Here is a 19,970-nt window from a genome sequence, read left to right as displayed (position 1 = left end):
TTGAAGATGTCACGATGGACTGATGTTGAGCAATAGTGGAAGGGAACATTAAACAAATGGAAAACAATCGTAGTTTATTTAAAATGAACTAACATAGCAGAAAAAAAGTGAACCCTTGTCCAGGACTGATGACGGTTTCCAGGGTTACGTTAATGAAGACACACTCACCTCGTCAGGTGCCCCGCTTCCAGGGAAGAAGTTGCCGTCGTCGTAGCGATGAATCGACAGGTAAAGGACATTGGGGTCATCGTAGAACGCCTGCTGGGTGCCGTTGCCATGGTGAACGTCCTAAAGGGATAGACAGTAGGCGCGTTACGTAACCACGAACTCGCCGTGCCGTTTACACTCTAGGTAACTTAAAAATCTAACCGTGCCGAGCAAATCCTGTAAAATCAAAGTAACCGCGCCCTCTACGTCACATGACACGTGACTCACCCAGTCCACGATGAGGATTTTGTTGACGTTGAGTCTCTGCTGCAGCAGTTTGGCGGCGATGGCCACGGAGTTGAAGTAACAGAAGCCCCTGGAACAGCAACAGAGAGTAAGAAGCTGAGTGGTCCCGCTGTGCCAAAGCACTTTTCTGCTCAATTTTGATGTTTTTATAGCTCATTTTAAAGCATATGAAAAATAAATAAAACAATTCTTGAAACAGCTGGCAGAATAAAGACTCTCAGTACTTTATGTGCAAATAAACTCAATGGTTTATATCATTTCTATTCCAGACGAGTCTGGTATTTGTATATGCGTAGATTAAGTGTCTCCAGCAGAGTGTGGTGACGGCTGCGGCCTTACATGGGAGTGCTTTCCTCTGCGTGGTGTCCGGGGGGGCGGACGACAGCGAAACCATTCTGGAAGGACACAGACAGGAAGGACAGGACGGGAGCCCGTTAGTCACCGTTCAGTGTTTCCTCTGCGTTCGCTGAGCGGTGCCAAACCACCGCTCGAAGCATTGTAATTCAGCCACAAACACACTCAAAAGCAGGAAATACTGAATACCGAACAGCTTGTGGTTATACCGACTACAAGGACATAATAACAGCGGTTTAACTACGCTCACTCTGACATAACTGTTAGTGGCTTCTGAGTTTTTGTTTCAAAAAATAACATTTTAAGGAAAAACAGAAGCCTTTTTTTTCCTGCTCTCTTTCCTGTCAAGACAATAGATGGTGGTAGAATCATTATAAATCTGTAAGTATATCAAACAAACCTACTTCACAAGGTTTTCCTGAGGATGTGGGGTCAAATACTACAGTATAAAGGTCATGCACTCGTTTTCAAAATCCTTCACATAACTTACCCTAAGAGAACCCTGCAATATCTTTAAGATATTAAGCGACATGTATTTCTTCTTTACCACGTGGAAAAGACGTAAAGAGACGAGAGATAACAACCAGACGAGCGTGATGGCGGTTACCTTCAGCTCCCCGGTGGCCACTTTGAAAACCAGCTCCACTACGGATCCGACGGCGAGCCGAGCCGCGCTGGAAGAGTGGACCTCGTTCCAAATGGTGTCGCTGTCCACCTGCAAACACACACACACACACACACACACAGTTACCGTATCTGAGCCGAATCAACAACGTGGAAATAAACTTAAGGAATTGAAGACACTGAAAAGTCGTGGATTCAAAAGTTAAAAGCTGTTGTTTCCATTTAAACCAACTAAGAAAGGTGCAAATACATTTCTAGCAACTATGACTAAAAGCTTTCTTATCTATCAATTTTTTGTGGATTTTTTAGTTTTATTGTACTTTAATGAATTTTATTTTCCTCTTCAGTGTGTTATTAAATGATACTGTGATGCATTTCTTTGCCTTATGTACAAAAGTTTCAATTGCCTGTGTTTGAAAGGCTTTACAAAATAAACTTACCTCTTTCAAACAAGACTTCTGTAAGTTTTGTACATTTTCAGACGTATTAATTTTTTAGTTTTCTACGACACTGAACCGCTACTGCTAATGAGAGCGCTACTTACTCCCACTCCTCCACACGGTAGCCGTACGAACATGGGAGTGATTGAACCTGAAGACGGGGAGATAAACATTAGATGAAACACGGTTAGTAACTGCGGATCAGGAGTTGTGTAATACTGCTGCTGCTGTGTGTGCGTGTGTGTGTGTGTAAACTTACAATCAAGTTTCTGTCGGAGAGGGTTGGTTCCATACAGCAGGACGTGGGCTTCAGAGTGAACCGTCTGCAGCTCTTCCAGAGTGGCCTTCCTCCCACGGATGCACTACAAACACACACACACACACACACACACATACTCAGGAATGCAGCTCTCACATAGTATGCCGTCTACTACTTTGTGTGATGTGCAGCGTGGAGATATTTCCAGATATTATGTAGCGACTCCGTACCTCGCACTGCGCTCTGAGTCCGGTCTCCTGCAGCCGGGACCAAATGCTCTGAATCCGGCCGGCGTGCTCCGGGTGACTGTTGGTGTTGCCGCACATGCACTGGTGTTTCTGCATTAAGGAGTCGTACACCAGGCCTGAGAGGAACACACACATACGCTTGTTAAAACAATTTCTGTATTTATTTCCTGTATTCATAAACTTTTATGCTTAACTGCAGACAGGTTAGCTGAAGGTTGAAGGTTTTATTTTGAAAAGCAGAAGCGTCTTTACTCTCATTATCTCTGAATTACACATTAATATGGAAGAGTGACTGAAAAAGCTTGATATTCGCATTCTGATGCAACTTTGACAAAGTTTTCTATGCGGTTTGGAACTGAGTGGGAGTGAAGTAGTACAAACTGTAATAAAAATATCTACGACTTTGGTGCACGCATGCAAAAACAGTCAACATTTATGTAGCCCCCTGAAATGTGAAACCATCTGTCAGTGCTGCTCTGTTGCTGTGTAAGAGTTTCTTTCCTCTAGATGGGTGAATGCACCTCTATTTTTGGTGATTTCTTTCTTTGTTCAGAGTCAAGATGTCTGAGAAGAAGAAAGGAGTGGGAGTAGTGGGAGAAAATTTACTCATCAAAGCTCATTTATTACTGCTAGCAGATGGAAGCCGTTTTTCTTTTTTTGGCCAATTCACCTGCTTTTTTGGATAGAAATCTCCCCAAGTGTATGAGGAAGGAAGTGAAGTTTGGAGCCAAAGAACTTCTCAAATGGATGCTTGAGGCAGACCGGAGAGGCTACCATCATCAATAATCACTACTGGCGGTTTTATAGCGATTTGAAAGTGACCTGTGGTGAAGCGAGGCTTGACAGGCGGATCGGGGGCCGGGACGCTGATCGGGAAGGAGGAGGCCGAAGCGGGAGACGACTGTGCCCTGGACAGGGGGCGGTGTCCCGGGAAGGAGATTGACAAGCCCGCAGCTTCCATGGAGGCCTGGTAGTTTCTCAGCTGGTGGATCCTCTGCTGCTCTAACAACAACGCCTGCTGCTCACGAAACACAACATAAATAAAGAAGATGAATCCCGCAGTTATGGTGGTGAGTTGTTCGCTGAAATGCTTAAATTGTAAATGCATTAGGGGAACAAAGGGGAGAGGAATTGCTTTGACACTGCAAGTACAATTTGTGGCCAAAAGATGGCAGCCAAAACAAATGATGCAGCTTTGATTTTCCCACAGCGTTTAATCACGGAGATGCCGTAGGACAGAGAGAAAGAGAGGAACACTCCCGCAGCCCAAATTACATTTCTGTGTCTGGAGTTTTTTGACCTCTGCATGACATCAAGGAACATCTTCGATACATTAGCGCCAAGTAAAGTCAGAATCAATTCTCAGAGCTTTCATATTAATTTACTCTTAGCTGTAAACTCGATATGTCTCACTTTTTTTTACTTCTTTCCCCCCCACGACTACCCGTCCTCTACCTGTCTGAAGAGGAGCTCCTGCTCCGCCTGCCTCTCCCTGTGCTGCTGCAGCGCCTCCTCCTGGAGCTCCTGCGGGTCGGGGGGCTCCTGCTTGATGGTGACCCCCGGCAGCAGGGCGCCGCCGTCCTGGTGCTCCCGCAGCTCCTCCTCCGTCTCCTCCGGGTGGCTCTGGTGCTGACGGCCTACAGGTGACTCGCTGGGCTTGGCCATCATCTGCGGGACACGAAAGGGAGGGAGGGAGGGAGGAGAGAGAGAGAGAGAGAGCGATGACGGTACGATGTGAAATTTATTTCACAATCGAACAGCAGGATGTGACAAATCCCCTCAAATGTGTGAGGCTGCATTCAGAGAAGGCAGCAGACAAACGGGCACGCTCTCTGCTGAATCAAATTCCTGGCAAATCACTCCTTTCTCTGGAGCATTCTTCTTTTAACAAGCTTAATTTGGATTACGCAGTCAGATTGGTGTCTTGCTCATTTCAAACCTATCCGTTCTAATTGAATGTGAGTGGCCGCTCTGCCGACTGTACTCCGGGGCAAAATGTGTCTCGGCGAACAGAGACATTCCACACTCCCCGTTGTGCCGCTTTTCATCGACTCATTCTGTGGCCTGCTGTTAACCAAGTTGTGATTCAGTTGTCTATTCATTCACTTTTACTGACATGAACCATTCAAAGTGCCGTTCAAGGCTGCGGTGTACTCGCCTCTGTGGTGTGCGTGCGTTTTTTTTTGTTTTTTTTTTTTGATGTGAAGACATACGGCGAGAAAGATAAAAACGTGCTTTGCTGGAAGTCTCGAGAGTGGCCTACAGCTACAGGTGTGTGTGTGTGTGTGTGTTTGTGTGTGTGTGTGTGTGTGTGTGTGGGAGGGTAGGGGTTGAACATGTGTGTGTGTGTGTGTGTGTGTGTGTGTGTTTCCCAGAGCTGTAAGCCTCTGGGTCCTCTGGCTCTTTGCCAAGGGACAGCATTGACGTCAGAGCATTCACCAGCTCTCATTCACGCCCCCCCACCACTACCCCCCCCACCCCTCCCCAACCTCCCCTCCTCCTCCTCCTCCTCCTCCTCCTCCTCCTCCTCTACTGTTCTCGTCTTTGCGTCCAAACGAACTTCTCTTTCCCCCCACATTTTTCACCTCCTCCCTCAAGCCCCGCTGCCCCCCCTCTGCTCTACTTTTCCCAGAAGCCTCCTCTCCAAACTGATGTTTTTCCCTTTCACTTAATGATCGCAAACACGTTTCTATCAGACTGGAAGCTTAGATCAGAGATACTGATGAAAACACAATAAAGAGATTTACGAGCGTACAGGGTGTGCAAGTGTACACTGTTGGGAATCAGATACACTATAAAAAATATATATATATATATAAAAAAAATCCTGTCATTTGTTTTTGTGTGAAATTTTGAAATAATCACATTAAGGAACATAACTAATGATCTGTCTGATTGATTTATCTTTTAGTCTATAAAGTGTAAAGAACTTGGAATCAAATGTTCTGACCAATCAACAGCCTAAAATCCAAATATGGTCAATTTTATTCAGTGTACAAGGACATAAAACAGACCTGAGAAGCCTTTATAACTTTTTCTATGCGATTTGCTCGTACGAGTGTTCAAAGTCAGACTCATAAAACTCTCTAAACTGCACAAACTTGTCATAAGGCGACCTGTTCCGCTCTGTTTGTGGGCAAATTTTATTCACGAAAATGTTCCCAAGGAGTAAAAAGACACAGTGGAGACACTTGTGGGTATATATGACATATATGTAACTGTATATTCCTTGTTTATGAAATACTTTTTCCTTTTTAATTTCTTCTTTAGTGCTACTTATATATACTTTTCTCACTTTGCTCTTTTTTATTGATTGTTTAATATTTGTTAATACGTTATCTACATGTGTAGTGTGGAGAGGGCTACTACTGAATTTCATTGTGTAATCCTGCATAGTGACAATTAAAATGAACCTTGAACCTTGAAATAGAGATAAAATAGTTAGATATGTTAAGTGCTCAGTGAATTAGCCATGATGCACATCACAACTCTTACGTCAAACAAGTTTTTTTTCCCGTTGTGGAGACACACAGATGATCTGTACATGACTCCACACTGTTGATCGACTTACTTCTTTACTAATCGTATTATAAAATGGAGAATAAAAGAGAGAAAAAAAAATCTCTGCAGCCTCATCTTAACAGAACAAAACAATGTTTGAAGTAGAGATTTTTTTTTTTTTGTCCTGTCAGAACTCCCGCTGAATCCGTCCTTGGTGTGCCACAGGCTGTTATAGATATGTTTGTGTGAAAAGCTGCCACTCGAGAGCTCTGAAACATATGGAGAGAGTGAGACAGAGCGGGGCGGAGGAGGAGGAGGAGGAGGAGGAGGGAGGAGGAGGAGGGAGAAGGGAGGAGGAGGAGGAGGAGGAGAGGAAATCCCTTGTTTCATCCACCCACCTCTCCTCTAGCGAGTACTCTGCTCACATAGGTAAAGCCATCTAACAGCGACGGCTGCTCGCTTCCTCCCCTGATCATATAAGGCAGGGGGCTTCCGCTCTGTTGCCATGGCAGCGTGCGCGGTTACCTTGCAGCCCGTGGCAACTGTCTTGGGCCACAGTCACAGAGACGTGGACGCAAAAGACCGACGCTGCGATACATGTTAAACCCATACCTGCCTCCGCCTACCCGTAAACAAAAATACTACAGAGAGCGAAGCGGAGAGAGAGAGAGAGAGAGAGAGAGAGAGAGAGACGTGTACGAGAAAATGTAGAAAAAAAAAATCAAGGACTTCACACACATATACAGCAAACACGTTATTGGCTGTGTTACAAGCTGCCGCCTACACAAACAGCTACACTATAGCTCCTGCGCTGGCCCTCTGCAGCTCACAGGCTGAGTTAATTAATCAGTTTACTCGAATGTGACATCGGATCTGCGGCGCCTTCCATCAGCCGCCTTCATTACTGCAGTGAGAAAACTACTTATAACATGTTGTATAACTTATAAATCATACTGATATTGTACTTATAAATATATTTGCAGGGTGTAGAATGTACTTTACAAAACTGTGCTTTATCTAAAGCTGCAGCCGCCCCTTCATCTCCGCTCCTCTCCTACCTTGTTGAGGTGGAGCTGCTGCTGCTGGAACTGCTGCTTGTGCTTCTCCAGGAACTGCTGGTGCTGCTGCTGGACCACCAGCTGCTGCAGGGCGAGGGCCTGGGCGTGGGCCTGGGCGGCGCTCCCCTGTGGCAGCGGGGCCGACTGGGTCCGTCCCAGGGGCCGGTGCTGCCGCTGCAGCTTGGCCATGGAGGCTGCCGACGACATGGACAGGCCGCTTACGCCTACGGAGGGACACGGAAGACAGAGGAGATGTCAGAGGGGGGGGCGAAGGGGGGGGAGTGAAACCCAAGACCAGATAGGAGATACTCATGTCCCTGGTGAGAGCTTGCTTCTCAAGAAAGCTGGAACAGAGGGTGCTTTGTTTCAGTCTGTGTGCTTGATTTATTTTCAATTAAGACACAACGGCTTCCATTTTTCCTGCCATTTTATCCAGCTTTACTCACGGCTATGCTCTAAATGTGTCATTTGGAGCGTCCTGGTAGCTGAATGGTTACAGCGCATGCCACATATTGGTAAAGTCCCTGGTTTGATTCCAGCCAAGATCTTTGTTGCATGTCATGCCCATCTCCCTCCCCTTGTTTCCTGTCTACCAACTCACTATCAACTGTCCAACAAAGACAAGAATTAAGTGTGTCATTCTCACATTAAGTCTCAGGATTTCTACTGTGTTCATCTGCCAGAGCAGCCTTGTTGAAACAAGCAAACTTCCAGGATCTTATTTATTTTCTTCATCCTGTGCCCACCCTGGATCTATTATGTCAAGGTGACCATCTAGCAACCCCCCTTTACAACACAAGACTATATGTTTCAAGATTATAAGATGTTACTGGACCTTATAGTTTGCATGATGTACTAAACAAAACATAGCTGTGTCCTGGGAGAGGGATCTCTCCTCTGTTGCTCCTCCTGAGGTTTCTTCCGGTTTTTTTTCCCACATTAAAAGTGTTTTTTTAGGGAGTTTTTCATTCTTTGAATCGAGGGTCAGAGGATGTTGTACTGCTGTACAGACTGTAAAGCTCCTTGAAGCAAATTGGTGATTTGTGATACTGGTCTATACAAATAAAATTGACTTAACTATGTCGAACTATGTCACTCCCGAACACTTTAACCTTGTGAACAACTATTTAGACTAGGTGTCACAATGATTCATGATCCTGCAACTTCATGACCCATTTCGGTAGCTACTTCAGGGGGAAATATGTCAACATTTCCAGAACATATTTTTCCAGATTAAAAATCGGAAGCAGAGACAAACGTCAGCTCGACGAGCGCTGCCAGAAAACACCTGAGCTGCACCGATGATGAGAAAACCACAACATTTCTGAACGTGATGTGTGTACATCAACACATGGGTTCCTAATTCTACTCTTACTGGTGTTGGACCTAAGATTAGTTAGCAGATGTATTTGTGAACCAAATAAAAACGACCATCTGTGCTGCCACACTGTGACTTTTTTATTGTTATTGTTCGAGATGGGAGAAGTGAACAGCTTAGAGCATTTACAGTGTTTTAACTGGGTGAAAAAAGTAAGAAAACAGCCTCGATCGAACCCGGCAAACGATGTGAGAAGGTTGATTACTGAGCAAATTACTTGCCTAACAGAGTATTTTCAAATTTTTTCATGAAAAAAAAAAGCCTGCTGATGTTTAGCAACCATGTGATAGTGGAGCGAGGAAGGGTTTTTTGATGCATCTATGAGTAAAAACATGACTTTCCTCAGTTTTTATTAACATTATATCTGAACTGAGAGGTAATTTATCGCAATTGTCCTGTAAAAACTCACTCTTCGCTGCTGGGCTTGTGTGTGGGCGCGCACATGTCCTTGTGTTTTGTTGTTTTTTTTTTTTTTTTTTTGCACATATCATTTTGTGTGCGCGGATACACACAAACATGCGTCTGTATGTGCGTCATTGCCCATTCACTGCTAATGCCCCGCTGAAAATAGCAGCAGCGATGTGGTAGTCAGTGAATGAGCTGATGGGAAAAGGGCGCACAATGCAGCCATGTCATACTCTCATTGCGTACGCTGACATATGAAAGGAGCTCATTAGTTTGAGCTAATGAATGGACGTCTGTCAGTGTGAGGGGGCACATAGTGTACCACGGACACACATCTCTGTGAGTGTGGAGATGCTTTTCTTTTTTTTTTTTTTAGTGAGTCGCCAGAGTGAAACTGAACAATACTTTTAGTTTTAGTCACAGCAGCATTGATCATTTGCTGTTATTCCTATCATCAACATCAATTTTACCTCATTATTTGACACTTTTTTGCTACTTTCATCACTTTTAATCACTATTAGCTTCAGTGATACGACCATTACTACTCCTACCTGTCACCAGGGGGCTCTGTGCTGGACTCTGCTCCATGAGCACCATGTGTTGCAGGAGTGGACTGTGCCCGCCGTGCCCTCCTGTTCCCGCTCCCGCCTCGGCCAGGTAGGGGGTCAAGTGGCCACCGGAGAGGAAGGGAGGGCTGAGGGAGAGGGCCGGCTGCAGACCTCCGTCCTGCTGGGCTGAGGTCACCTGGAACAGAAAGAGAGAGTGAACAAAACGACAAAAAAACACTCCCGATGTTGGAATACAAATAAGAAACACATTCGGATAAACAAATTCACAGTCAAATATATTCAGAATCGGTCTGTTAGCAATTTCGCCGGCTTGGCAGCGGTTTCCTTCTTACATTGGAAGCAGCAGTGGCCGTGGCTGTGGCGGGCAGCCCCAGGGTGATGTTGGGTAAGGATGGAGAAGTGTAGAGGGACAGCTGGTTAACGGAGCCCCTCTCAGCGCCGCTGCACAGCCTCTGGGCCAGAGACGCCTGGGAAGCACATTTAAATGATTTATCTGTGTTTGCATCATGATCCCCAAAAAGAAAACAGAACAACAACAAAAAAACAAAAAAAACGCCAGCACAGGGGCAAACACACTGCAGTCGTGAGCTACATTGGCACCCCTGGCAGTATAAAATCGTCAAGGCCACATAAGCCTCCTCCACACTGCCTGAGTTCCCCTAATGGCTGCCACAAATAGCATCTTGCCAGCTCCTCAGCTGTCCTCCTCTGCAGAGCCATCATCTGAAGATCACTCACTCATACAGTAGCCTTTGTACATGATAGACGCTGCTAAGTTTAAAAGCTAATAGCTAGCACCTGAGGACCAGCACCGACACTAAAGAGCAAAGCTGCTCTGACAGAAAAGGGTCTTTTTTATTTTATTTTTTAAATTTAGGTACAAAACTTATGCACAAGACAAATACTGTGCCTTTAAATGTCAAATATTTCACAAATTACAAGTGTTGAATCCCCACAGCAGGGTGAAAATAAATCGTTTTACCGTCATGTGACTGCAACAAGTGACTTCAAAGAGGAACTTCAATTGTATGTGAGCTAGATGATGCAGCTAAAACTAAATGACAGATCAATATGAGCTCAAAAACAAGTGTGAAAGTGTGTGTGTTACCTCCGTGTTGTTGGAGACTGACACAGTGATGCCGTTCTCATTGGGGATGTTGTTGGAGCTGTTATTTGGGGAGCTTGGGCCTGAGCCAGGGGCGCTGCTACACGCAGAGTCTGAAACAACACACAAACACAAAAATCAAATACATCAGTCATAAAAAAAAAACAAAAAAAACACAGCAGCCTAAAATAAAAGTTTCTGAACGCAACAAAGCTGTCTGTGTGTCTCGCACCTGCCATGTCGAGCGAGCGTTTCTTGGCGGAGGTGATGGGGCTGTCTCGACGACGCAGCAGCGGACTGCTCCTCCGCTCGCTTACCTTCTGCTTCAGCCTGGAGCGCAGCTTCAGGTTGGGCTCGGAGGCTGAGAGACGGACGGAGAGAGACGAACCGAACGTTAGACTCATTCAAGTTTTCACAATCATATCTTGCACCATGAGCACAAATACTTAAATACAGACGACAGGTGAAAGATTACATTAAGTCATACTAAAAAAAGTGGCATTTATATAGCCGTGTATGGACTGTTTTATATGCATATACTTTTTAGGTTTTCTATTAATGGTAAAGAAACCTACATTGCTGGTAATTAAACATGTATTAGTTGTTGATATTTATTCATAAACCTTGTCTTCTTTCACTGCATCAGTTCTTTAATGATAAGCAGTCTTCAGAAAACCAAAAATCTACAAATCTGAAAGTGGTCCCTCCTAACGATTATTAATTTGGAGCAACACCTGCGTCTGATTATCTGTTGCGCTTATGATGAGCTGTGTCAGTGGTTCTTGTTGCAGCCTGAGAAAAGTCAGAAGCCGCTTTGCTCTTTGCCTTAATCAATGATTCTCGTTAGAAATTAAATTTAAAATCATCCCAAATCCTTTACATTTTGGATGATTTGGGAGTTTAATGTGCCATTACAGATATTAAACAACAACATTCCCATTTGTTTCCGCTGCCTCTAACTGGGTGATTTTTGTTTCATGCCTAACGTCAACACTCCTGTCAAATCTCCTTGAAGTTAAACAGATAACTGGCGGCTGTGCAGCTTTGGACGAGTGAATCCAAAGGATGGGTGAGTTACCTGAACTACAGTCTCACAGGCTTTCAGCTTAAAGTGGGAGCTCTACACATTGATCTGTCATGGAGCACCTTCCACAGAGCTGCTCTGTTATGAAACCTGTTTGGTAGACAAACTGTAACACGCTGCTACTCATTTACTGTACAATTCCTCCTTCCTATTTTAGATGCTCTGTACAAGCCAAATTCTGATCCATTTTCCCAAAGACACTGCAGCTAAAAAGCAATTAGCTCCAATTTGGGAGCCATGTCTGATTGCCTAAAGGCCTTTTGGTCTTTTGTGTATGCTGTCACAGACTTGTGAATGGAGACAGGGAGAAGGGAACGGCATGTCACCTTGGCTCCAGCCATGGAGGCTAATGCTCTGTTTACTTTGCCCTGCCAATCAGCAGCCTTGGATAATTTCACTATTCATTATCCAATTTTTAACCATCAAAGGAGGGCTCCAAATGTAGTACACCACTAACCCTGGTTATGACATAACCAAATTAATCTGCTACTATATTTCTTGCAGGTACAAATACTGAAAGGCTAGCAGCTAACTCTCCTGGAGTAAACGTCCATGAAAATTCCTTTCAGGAAACATTCGTCAAAAAATGAACTTGTTCCCATTTCACAGTGTCAGGTAAAAATAAATGTGTGGAAAAGAGTGAAGTGTGAACTGTGAAGTGTGAAGGTACAGCGCAAAGTAGGAGGGAGAGCTCAGTCCAGATGGAGTCAAAACAAATTAATGTTGATGGAAGTTTCTGAAGCCAATTTACTACAAATCAGGATGTCTGATTTGAATGTACCAGATTTGACTTTTAGATTTTTGGAAAGAATGAAGTTGTATTCTGCAAACAAAATTTACAAGGGTCTAAATAAATCTAGGCCAATATGGTATAATGGACACTTGATGAAGAGTGAAACAATGGTCTTGGAGTTACAAAATAAAAAATGAATGATACAAATTTTTATGAGTCCTTAATTCACTGTCTGTACCAACTAAACGATAAAGCTAGGTCCCTGAAGATGAGTCAGTCGTCTACTTGGTTCACCAAGAGGCAACTACCACAGCTTGAGGCTGAGGCCAATGTAGAAGTACCTTAAAGTCCAATGCCACCAATGGCCGCCAGATGCTGCCTCAAAAAAAACCCTGAATCCAATTGACTCCCATTCAAAAAGCATCAGCTGCTCTCTAGAAATTCTAAGTCAATCATTGTTTTCAACCATTATGGTTGAATCATTATGGTCTCAGCCGCTAAGTTCAAACCATCTAGCAAGAGTGCTGTAAGTTTAACATCACTCCGAAGTCTGAGGTAGCGGGGTATGTTTCCAGACCATAAGCTGCAACTCTGGGCTTCAAACCGGCTCCAATACAAACCAATGGGTGACGCCACACCTTGCTACATCGGTCTTTATATACAGTCTATTGGTTTATCTCAATTGTCATAAAGAATGACGTTAAGATCCTATCCAGAAATCATTTCTGATACATGAATTAAAACATATCTGTCTTTCTACAGTGATTCTGTTTCAATATTTTAAGGAAGAAACTACATTATGTATCTCTGGTCATGAAAAGGCTGAATATCGAAAGGTCATAACCTTGATTTTGAAATCTATCACAAAAGCCATTATAGACACCACAACTTCATTTAGAGCTTACAAGACTAATGACAGAACTTATTTTCTCCAGATTTGATCAATGGACAGTGTCTGTTAGTGTGGAAAACTCAGCAAAGAGACAGTTATCAGCCTGTTGAAGGAGCGTAATTAGGCTCTTGTTTTTCTTCAGCAGAGTCAAAACAAATTTTAAAAGGAGAATGATCCAGTATGACAGCACTCCAATAATCACAGTAAAGATACAGTGAAAGCTAAGTAGAATCAGAGAAAATGTCAATACCTGTGAGAGAGGTTTTCTGTGCTCTTTGAACAACATAATGTGGTGCTTACAGAAATGCAAGATACAAGACGGCGCTTTGGGAAGAAAATCTGGTATCAGTCACAAATTTAAGTATGTGACAAGTGTGACTTTGATACATCTCAAATTCTCTGATCTGCTAAAATGACTTTGTAAATGATTGCATAGAATTATTTCCACTTTTGTGGATTAATTAACTAATTTCAAGGAAAGTAAGATGACATGACTTAGCTTCATGGCATGATTATTATTGCAGCTTACAATTGGCAGTTATACCTAGCACTACAAGACCGTAGCATGACCTGATCACTGGTATTTTTTTAACTGTTCTATGGGAAATTAAAGGCTTTGTTGTAGGTCTTATGGAGGCAGGGGGCACATACAATCATACATGATATCAATGCATGAATGGTGCATTGTCGCCTCATTAAAATGGGCCTCACAACAGAGGTGAAAGGCTGTGTTATTCAGCGAGTGACATCCTGTATTCAGACAACTGCGTGTTGCTTTGTAGTCATGGGCGAGCTGTACAGTCTGGTTAGTAACCGAGGCCATGTACTGACAGTACCAGGCTGCCTATGTGCTATTGTACCCATGTGAAGGACAGGTCGCCCCAGTTAGGCTTCAGAAAAACACATTTGCTCATCAGTGAAAAGACACAAACAGTGCGCCTTGCTCTGTCTCTATCAAAGAGACAGTCAAAGGGCCTCAAACTTTCCCACCCCATGTGCATCTTTTTGAGGCACTCATGTGTATGTGAGCACATGCTACAGCCAAGGCATATTGTATATTAATGGGATGGTTCTAACACCTAAAGTTGAATCGTATAAAGAAGGTTAATGATTTTAGAGGACACAATTTGTATAGTGCGCCTTGCTCTGTCTCTATCAAAGAGAAGCACAGACAGTCAAAAGGCCTCAAACTTTCCAACCCCGTCTGCATGTTTTTGAGGCACTCATGTATGTGAGCACATGCCACAGACAAGGCATATTGTATATTAATGGGGTGGTCCTAACACCTAAAGTTGAATTGTATAAGGAAGGTTAATGATTTTAAAGGACACTAGTTGTTTGAGGCTCGGGTTTTCAGGAAGCATTTCGTCATGCAACTCTTCTTCCCATCTCTTTTTCCCAACACCATCTTTAGATGATGGTATTATATTAAAAGTATCATAAGACCATTAAAGAGGACATATGTTTTTTGTGATTTTCTGTTATTTATACACTGTCATGATATCGGATGTCTATGTTAATCACAGTAAAAGGTCAGAAACTTGAGGTGGACGTATGTAAAAATGCCACCTTCAAGTCAAAAGCCAGGGCTTCTACCTGACGTGAACGCTCTGTTTACAATTTTACCTATGCGTCCTCCTCGTGATGATGTCAGATCGTTCTTGCATGCCCACAAACAATCATCTTTTGGTGGTCTTTGTTGCTAAGGTTGTTGCTAAGGTTGTTTCACAGGTTGTTCACATTGTGCGCTCACATATTTCAGATCAGATTCCGGCTTGAACATGTACGGATGTATTTAAGAAGTTTCCATTTCCAATAAAGAACAAGAAAAAGAAGTGAAATCGTGCTACTGTTGTTTGTTTACGTAGCCTCTGGAACTGCTAACCAATCAGAACAGAGTGGGCTCAGCGGGAGGGGGGCCTTAAAGAGACAGGAGCTAAAACCTTCTGTTTCAGATAGAGGCTGAACTGAGGGGCTGTGTAAAGAGTCAGAATAAAATAAATAAGAAGTTTTTTGAGCTGTAAATCATGCAAATATATTCCAGTAGAGTCCTAGAATAAAAATATAAACCTGTGCATGATACGTCCCCTTTAAGATTTTCATAAAATTAAACCCCGTATCCTTTTTAACTATTTATGGTCATCATTTTTTTCAGCAATAGTCATTCAATACATTTACATTCAGAAATTACTTCTGTATGTAGTAGTTTTCATTGTTAGTGGCAGAGTCCGCCGTTTCCGTGCTGGATTCAAACCTAGCACTACCTGAATTCTACCTATGAATGAAGGACTTACAGGGAGTGATGCAACATGTAATCCAGTGTTACCATTTCTAATCTTATCTCATTGTTATCAGCCTTACTGTTTGGCTTTCATTGTGAAGGAGTCACAGAGTACACAAGCAATGTATTTGTCATCGAGGTTGGCGCTGACAACAATCGCTTGTGCCCTGCTGTTGTGTGGAAAACTACAGTGCACAGCATGAAATCAGATCTTCTTTATCATCGTGAGTTTGTTTAGGTGCACTATAAATAGATGGGTAAGCGTATCAGCTGCACTACTTTTCGAAAATGTAAAAGGGGAGATGGGAGATGCACAAAAGAGCGCTGTTGCTTCCCTTGACCGTTGCTGGGAGTCCTGGGTGCCAGTGCTCTACTTTATGGCCAGGCGGTGATATAAAAGAGCCTCTAACCTCTCCCAAGCTGGCATTACCATAAGTAAACCCCGCAAAGCACGTCATCGCTGTAGGCAAATATTAGGGTGGCACAGGTTTTCTGCTCTCACAATCCTCAGCCTTATAGAAATCAAGGGACGAACTGACACTCCAGGGACAATCTTTCTCTCCCCACCATCTTCCTTTTTTTTCCTTTCTCTACATGAAGCAAGTTTTTGGGAGTGTGGCATCATTGTGCCACTTGGTGGATTTAGTTTAAATCCTGCTTGCCAGCTCTCATCGTCTGTGCTCTCATCTTCTGTTGCTCTGCTTTTAATAAGAAACCAACACTCCCTCCATCCTTCGCCTCAAATGTTTTTCTTAACAAGAAAAAAAGAGTCTTGAGGTCTTTTTTAAATGGTCAGTGAAGCCATCCAAAGCTTTTCCACTTAATTTCTCTCTCCATCTTCCTGATCACACTTCATCCTTCTCACCTCAACATCTCTCTTTTTTTTTTTTACTCTTCTATTTGTCCTTTCTGTCTTCTTCTCTTCCTCTCTTCTTTTGCTCTCACAGGGTGGAATGTGGCTGTGTGGGCCAGTGTCAACTGTGGTCTATCTGCTGTGGTGGCCAGCAGCCCGAAGGCTCAGAGTCAACAGGGCTGAAGCGCTGGCTGTAGCCGCCTGCCGCCGCACTAAGTGAATAATTGCACTGTAAGACGACCGCTGCTTCACGACTACACCACCGCACACACCACTCACACTTCACACACACATACACAAAGCTGTACACATACACACACCTGACGAAAAAACACAGCAAACAGCTGGTTTTACTCTGCAAAGGCTTCAGTACTATGAGCAATAAGCCTGAAGACGTTAGATTTTAGGCCAGAAGAAACTTTTTTCCAGCTGCACATTCTGCAGCGTTTTAGCAGCTCTAATGATTTTTGACAAGATTTGTCACCCATTTAAAAGAAAAGCTTGGATCTCTGCAGAAGCACTGTTAGTATTTGAAGCAGCAGAGTTACTGGGTTCAAGTGCACTCAGTTAATAAGTAGAGCGATTAGTCGATCAAAAGAAAATTAATCTGCAACTATTTTGATAACAGATTAATGGTTTAAGTTGTTTTTTCAAGCAAAAAACAGCAAACATGTGATAGTTCTATGTTCTCAAATGTGATAATTTGCTACTTTTTGGCCATACATTATAAAGAATTTAATATTTTGAGTTTGCCAGACAAAACACAGTACAGATTAAGCACAGACACAAATTATAAGAAAGTGAAAATAAAATTAAAAGTTCATTCTTGGAGCCACAAGCAATCGGGACAGAAAGGCTAAAATTGATTTAAATGTGCTAAAACTTGTAAGTTATGTTGTGATTATCCTACCAGCTGTGTTTTGTCAATCTGATGGACTTCAATTGATTGATTAATTCTTTGGACATACAGCAAATAATGAGTTACAAGGCTCAATACAAAGGAATGTACATAAGTTTGTGTGTCCTGAAATTAATTCAATCATCTTTTTTAAGGAGCTTAAGAGTGGCTTTGTTTAGTTGCTCAATCAGAGTCAAAAACCATCTCAAGATTTCTTGTGTCCTGTTTGAGGTGTAAGTTTGACCAGAGCCTAACATACCTAACATGTTTGCTTTGGGCCCAAAGGCTTTTAGCCTGGGAACCAGACGAATCTGCCGAGCTCATGTTTTATTTGCTCTGGCAGATGCATCTGTCTCCCTCCCATTCAGACAGATTTCCACCCTGCCTAGAACTGGACGGGCCAATCACAACCGTTTATCTAACATGGGGCGGGTTTGATACAATGACTGACAGTCTGCAGGTCCTGGGGTTGTCCATTGTTTGAGTTTGACTGTTGTCAATAAAGTTAAGGGGGGAAAAAAAGTCTGCAGAGCACAATGCACCAGGCTCACAAAACTCAGATCAAACTGTCAAACTAGGCAGTGCTGATCAAATATGAATCAAGATTCTGTTACTGCAAAGCCTATTTTCCACCTCAAATGTTTTCAGAAACATATTTTAGTGTACTGTTCAGCTGTAATTTGAGGAAGTTTGTGAGCTAGACAAGCAAAAAGACAAGCACTGCCCAATGTTTCGTTGCTCTGATTGGTTATAGGTCTCTCTGATTGCATCTGGAGGCATTTTGGTCTGCCTGTTGATAACGCCCCTTGGAAATCGAAAATGAACTGAAGAGGTTCAAGACTAATACGCATTTTCAAATTAGTCTGGAGATGCCAGGCTAAAAGGCTTTATCAGCCTTCTATTGAATTACTGGACATCCAGGATTTAACGTCTCCAAGACAGATTATGAGTGAGTTAACAGAGGAGAGGTTTGATGGAGTTACTGTGAGTGTATCATCAGCATAATGGTGAAAGAAATATTGCCGTGGTGAATTACTTGACACAGAGGAATCATGTAGATTGCAAACAATAAAGGGCCGAGAATAGAGCCCTGGGGAACCCCAAAAGTAATTGTTGCGCTACTAGAGAAGAAGTTCCCGACTGACACAGCCCTCAAATTAGACCCATAAGACACATTTATTTTGTGCAATGATTAAACCAAATCAAGGCAACAGAAAGGTCCTACAGAAATACAAAAACAGTACAGCAGCTAGCATCCAAGTTTTGCTGAATGTCATGGACAATCTGAAACCTGACAGAATCTGAGCTAGGAATATACCTACATTCTCCAGTCTCCAGTCTTGGCTAGAAGAAGGGTAACTTTGGTATATGTCTGTAATTATTAACACTGTCTATGTCAAGATATGGTTTCTTAAAGAGTTGCTGATCAACAGCTGATTCAAAAAGACCCCTGAGGATAAGAAACTATTAAAATCTAATAAAACATCAGGTGCTAAATGGTAAAAAGCTCTCTCACTCTATTGAACTCTTGAACCACCTACGCTTACACTCTCTAACACTCATGTGGGGGATGCTGGGAGACCCTGACAGCCTAATGTGGATGTGATTAATGGTGCAGAGCTCTGATACCTTCTAAATTATGCTAGACGTGAGTCTGCATAGCAGCTACTGGACATTACAGTTGCAAGTGTGTGTGTTATCCTCTCTAAACATGAGCCTGCATAGGCGCAGCACTGTCCAAATCAAGTGTGTAAGCATGTGTGTGTGATTTACCGGTCTTTCGGAGTGGGAAGTCATCCCGGGGGTTGTAGACACCTAACACAGGGTGGTTGTAGGTGGACACACCAGTCTGTGGAGGCGAGCTCTGGTCCAGAGAGCTGTGCTGGGTTTTTCTATAAAACCGAAACACACACAAACTGTTAAAGGTGCCACAAGGCCAAATAGTGATAACTCTCTGGACATGTGACTGACTGAGTAATCCCAACAAAGTAACTAACTTCATGGCTGTCATAGATCTGTATGATTAAAGCATCATGCAAATCCCTTGGCAAGGCTGCAGACATGTGCTGCCATCTGTTCACTGCCTACAGAATAAGGTGGTGTTTGTAGGCAAAGTTAAGCCGAGTTGGATTTGGCCCAAATGCATGTTCCTGACAAGCGGATGTACACACTCCTCTCTTCCAAAACTGAGAGGACGATCAGTCCAGTGAGTAGTGAAAGGACAGAGACAGGCAGATATAGAAAAAGAAACTAGAGTATCATTCTGCTCTGTTGAAAGTAAACGCTTTGGGGTGTTTCGGTCACACATCAAGATTATGTAACATTATTTGTTTATGTATTTGAATTTTATGGTTGTAGACCTTTTATGGTGCCCAAACAAAATCCATATGGAGAATATAATTCTGAAATGATGCCCTACTACCTCTCTCTCAATAGGTCTACAGCATAAATATACTTCATTCAAGTAACTTCCAACTTCCGTCTTTCATTCAAAAACTGCAAAAGGAGAAACTCATTTTAATTTAATTTATTTGACAGCCAGATTTTTATCCAAATGCTCATGATGTGTTTATATGCATAATAAATTTGATCATGTTTCCAGTCATGCAGTCTGTTACTCACAGACAATGGATTCGCGTTATGATGGCTACGAAAGTGAACAAAGAGGAAACAGCAAGTGTACACACCTGCAAAGGGCTCCAGAGATGCTACAATAAAACATTCAAGGCTGAACCTTTCGATCTAAGAGCCCCTATCATCAGGTTCCAATATCCTGCTCTCATGTGTATATGTGTGTGTGTGTGTGTGTGTGTGTGTATGTGTGTGTGTGTGTGT

At 43.0% G+C, this 19,970-nt stretch overlaps 1 protein-coding gene across 5 annotated transcripts in view; it reads right to left on the bottom strand.

Moving 5' to 3' along the window:
• Positions 1-19,970, bottom strand: part of LOC122976328 (histone deacetylase 4-like) — a 62,469-nt gene that overhangs the window by 5,087 nt on the left and 37,412 nt on the right. For all 5 annotated transcript variants that reach the window (XM_044344737.1, XM_044344740.1, XM_044344738.1 and 2 more), the window contains 15 exons: positions 18,909-19,027; positions 10,627-10,755; positions 10,398-10,507; positions 9,622-9,756; positions 9,272-9,464; positions 6,938-7,161; positions 3,834-4,046; positions 3,201-3,396; positions 2,361-2,494; positions 2,131-2,233; positions 1,976-2,022; positions 1,415-1,522; positions 793-848; positions 436-523; positions 169-288 (listed from right to left, as the gene is read on the bottom strand). In XM_044344737.1, the coding sequence (XP_044200672.1) occupies positions 169-288; positions 436-523; positions 793-848; positions 1,415-1,522; positions 1,976-2,022; positions 2,131-2,233; positions 2,361-2,494; positions 3,201-3,396; positions 3,834-4,046; positions 6,938-7,161; positions 9,272-9,464; positions 9,622-9,756; positions 10,398-10,507; positions 10,627-10,755; positions 18,909-19,027 (1,975 nt within the window). The remainder of the gene's footprint in view (positions 1-168; positions 289-435; positions 524-792; positions 849-1,414; positions 1,523-1,975; positions 2,023-2,130; positions 2,234-2,360; positions 2,495-3,200; positions 3,397-3,833; positions 4,047-6,937; positions 7,162-9,271; positions 9,465-9,621; positions 9,757-10,397; positions 10,508-10,626; positions 10,756-18,908; positions 19,028-19,970) is intronic.

This window comes from Thunnus albacares, chromosome 24, assembly GCF_914725855.1.
Source record: "Thunnus albacares chromosome 24, fThuAlb1.1, whole genome shotgun sequence".
Classification (NCBI taxonomy): Eukaryota; Metazoa; Chordata; class Actinopteri; order Scombriformes; family Scombridae; genus Thunnus; species Thunnus albacares.
This window is presented reverse-complemented; position numbering and strand designations above follow the sequence as displayed.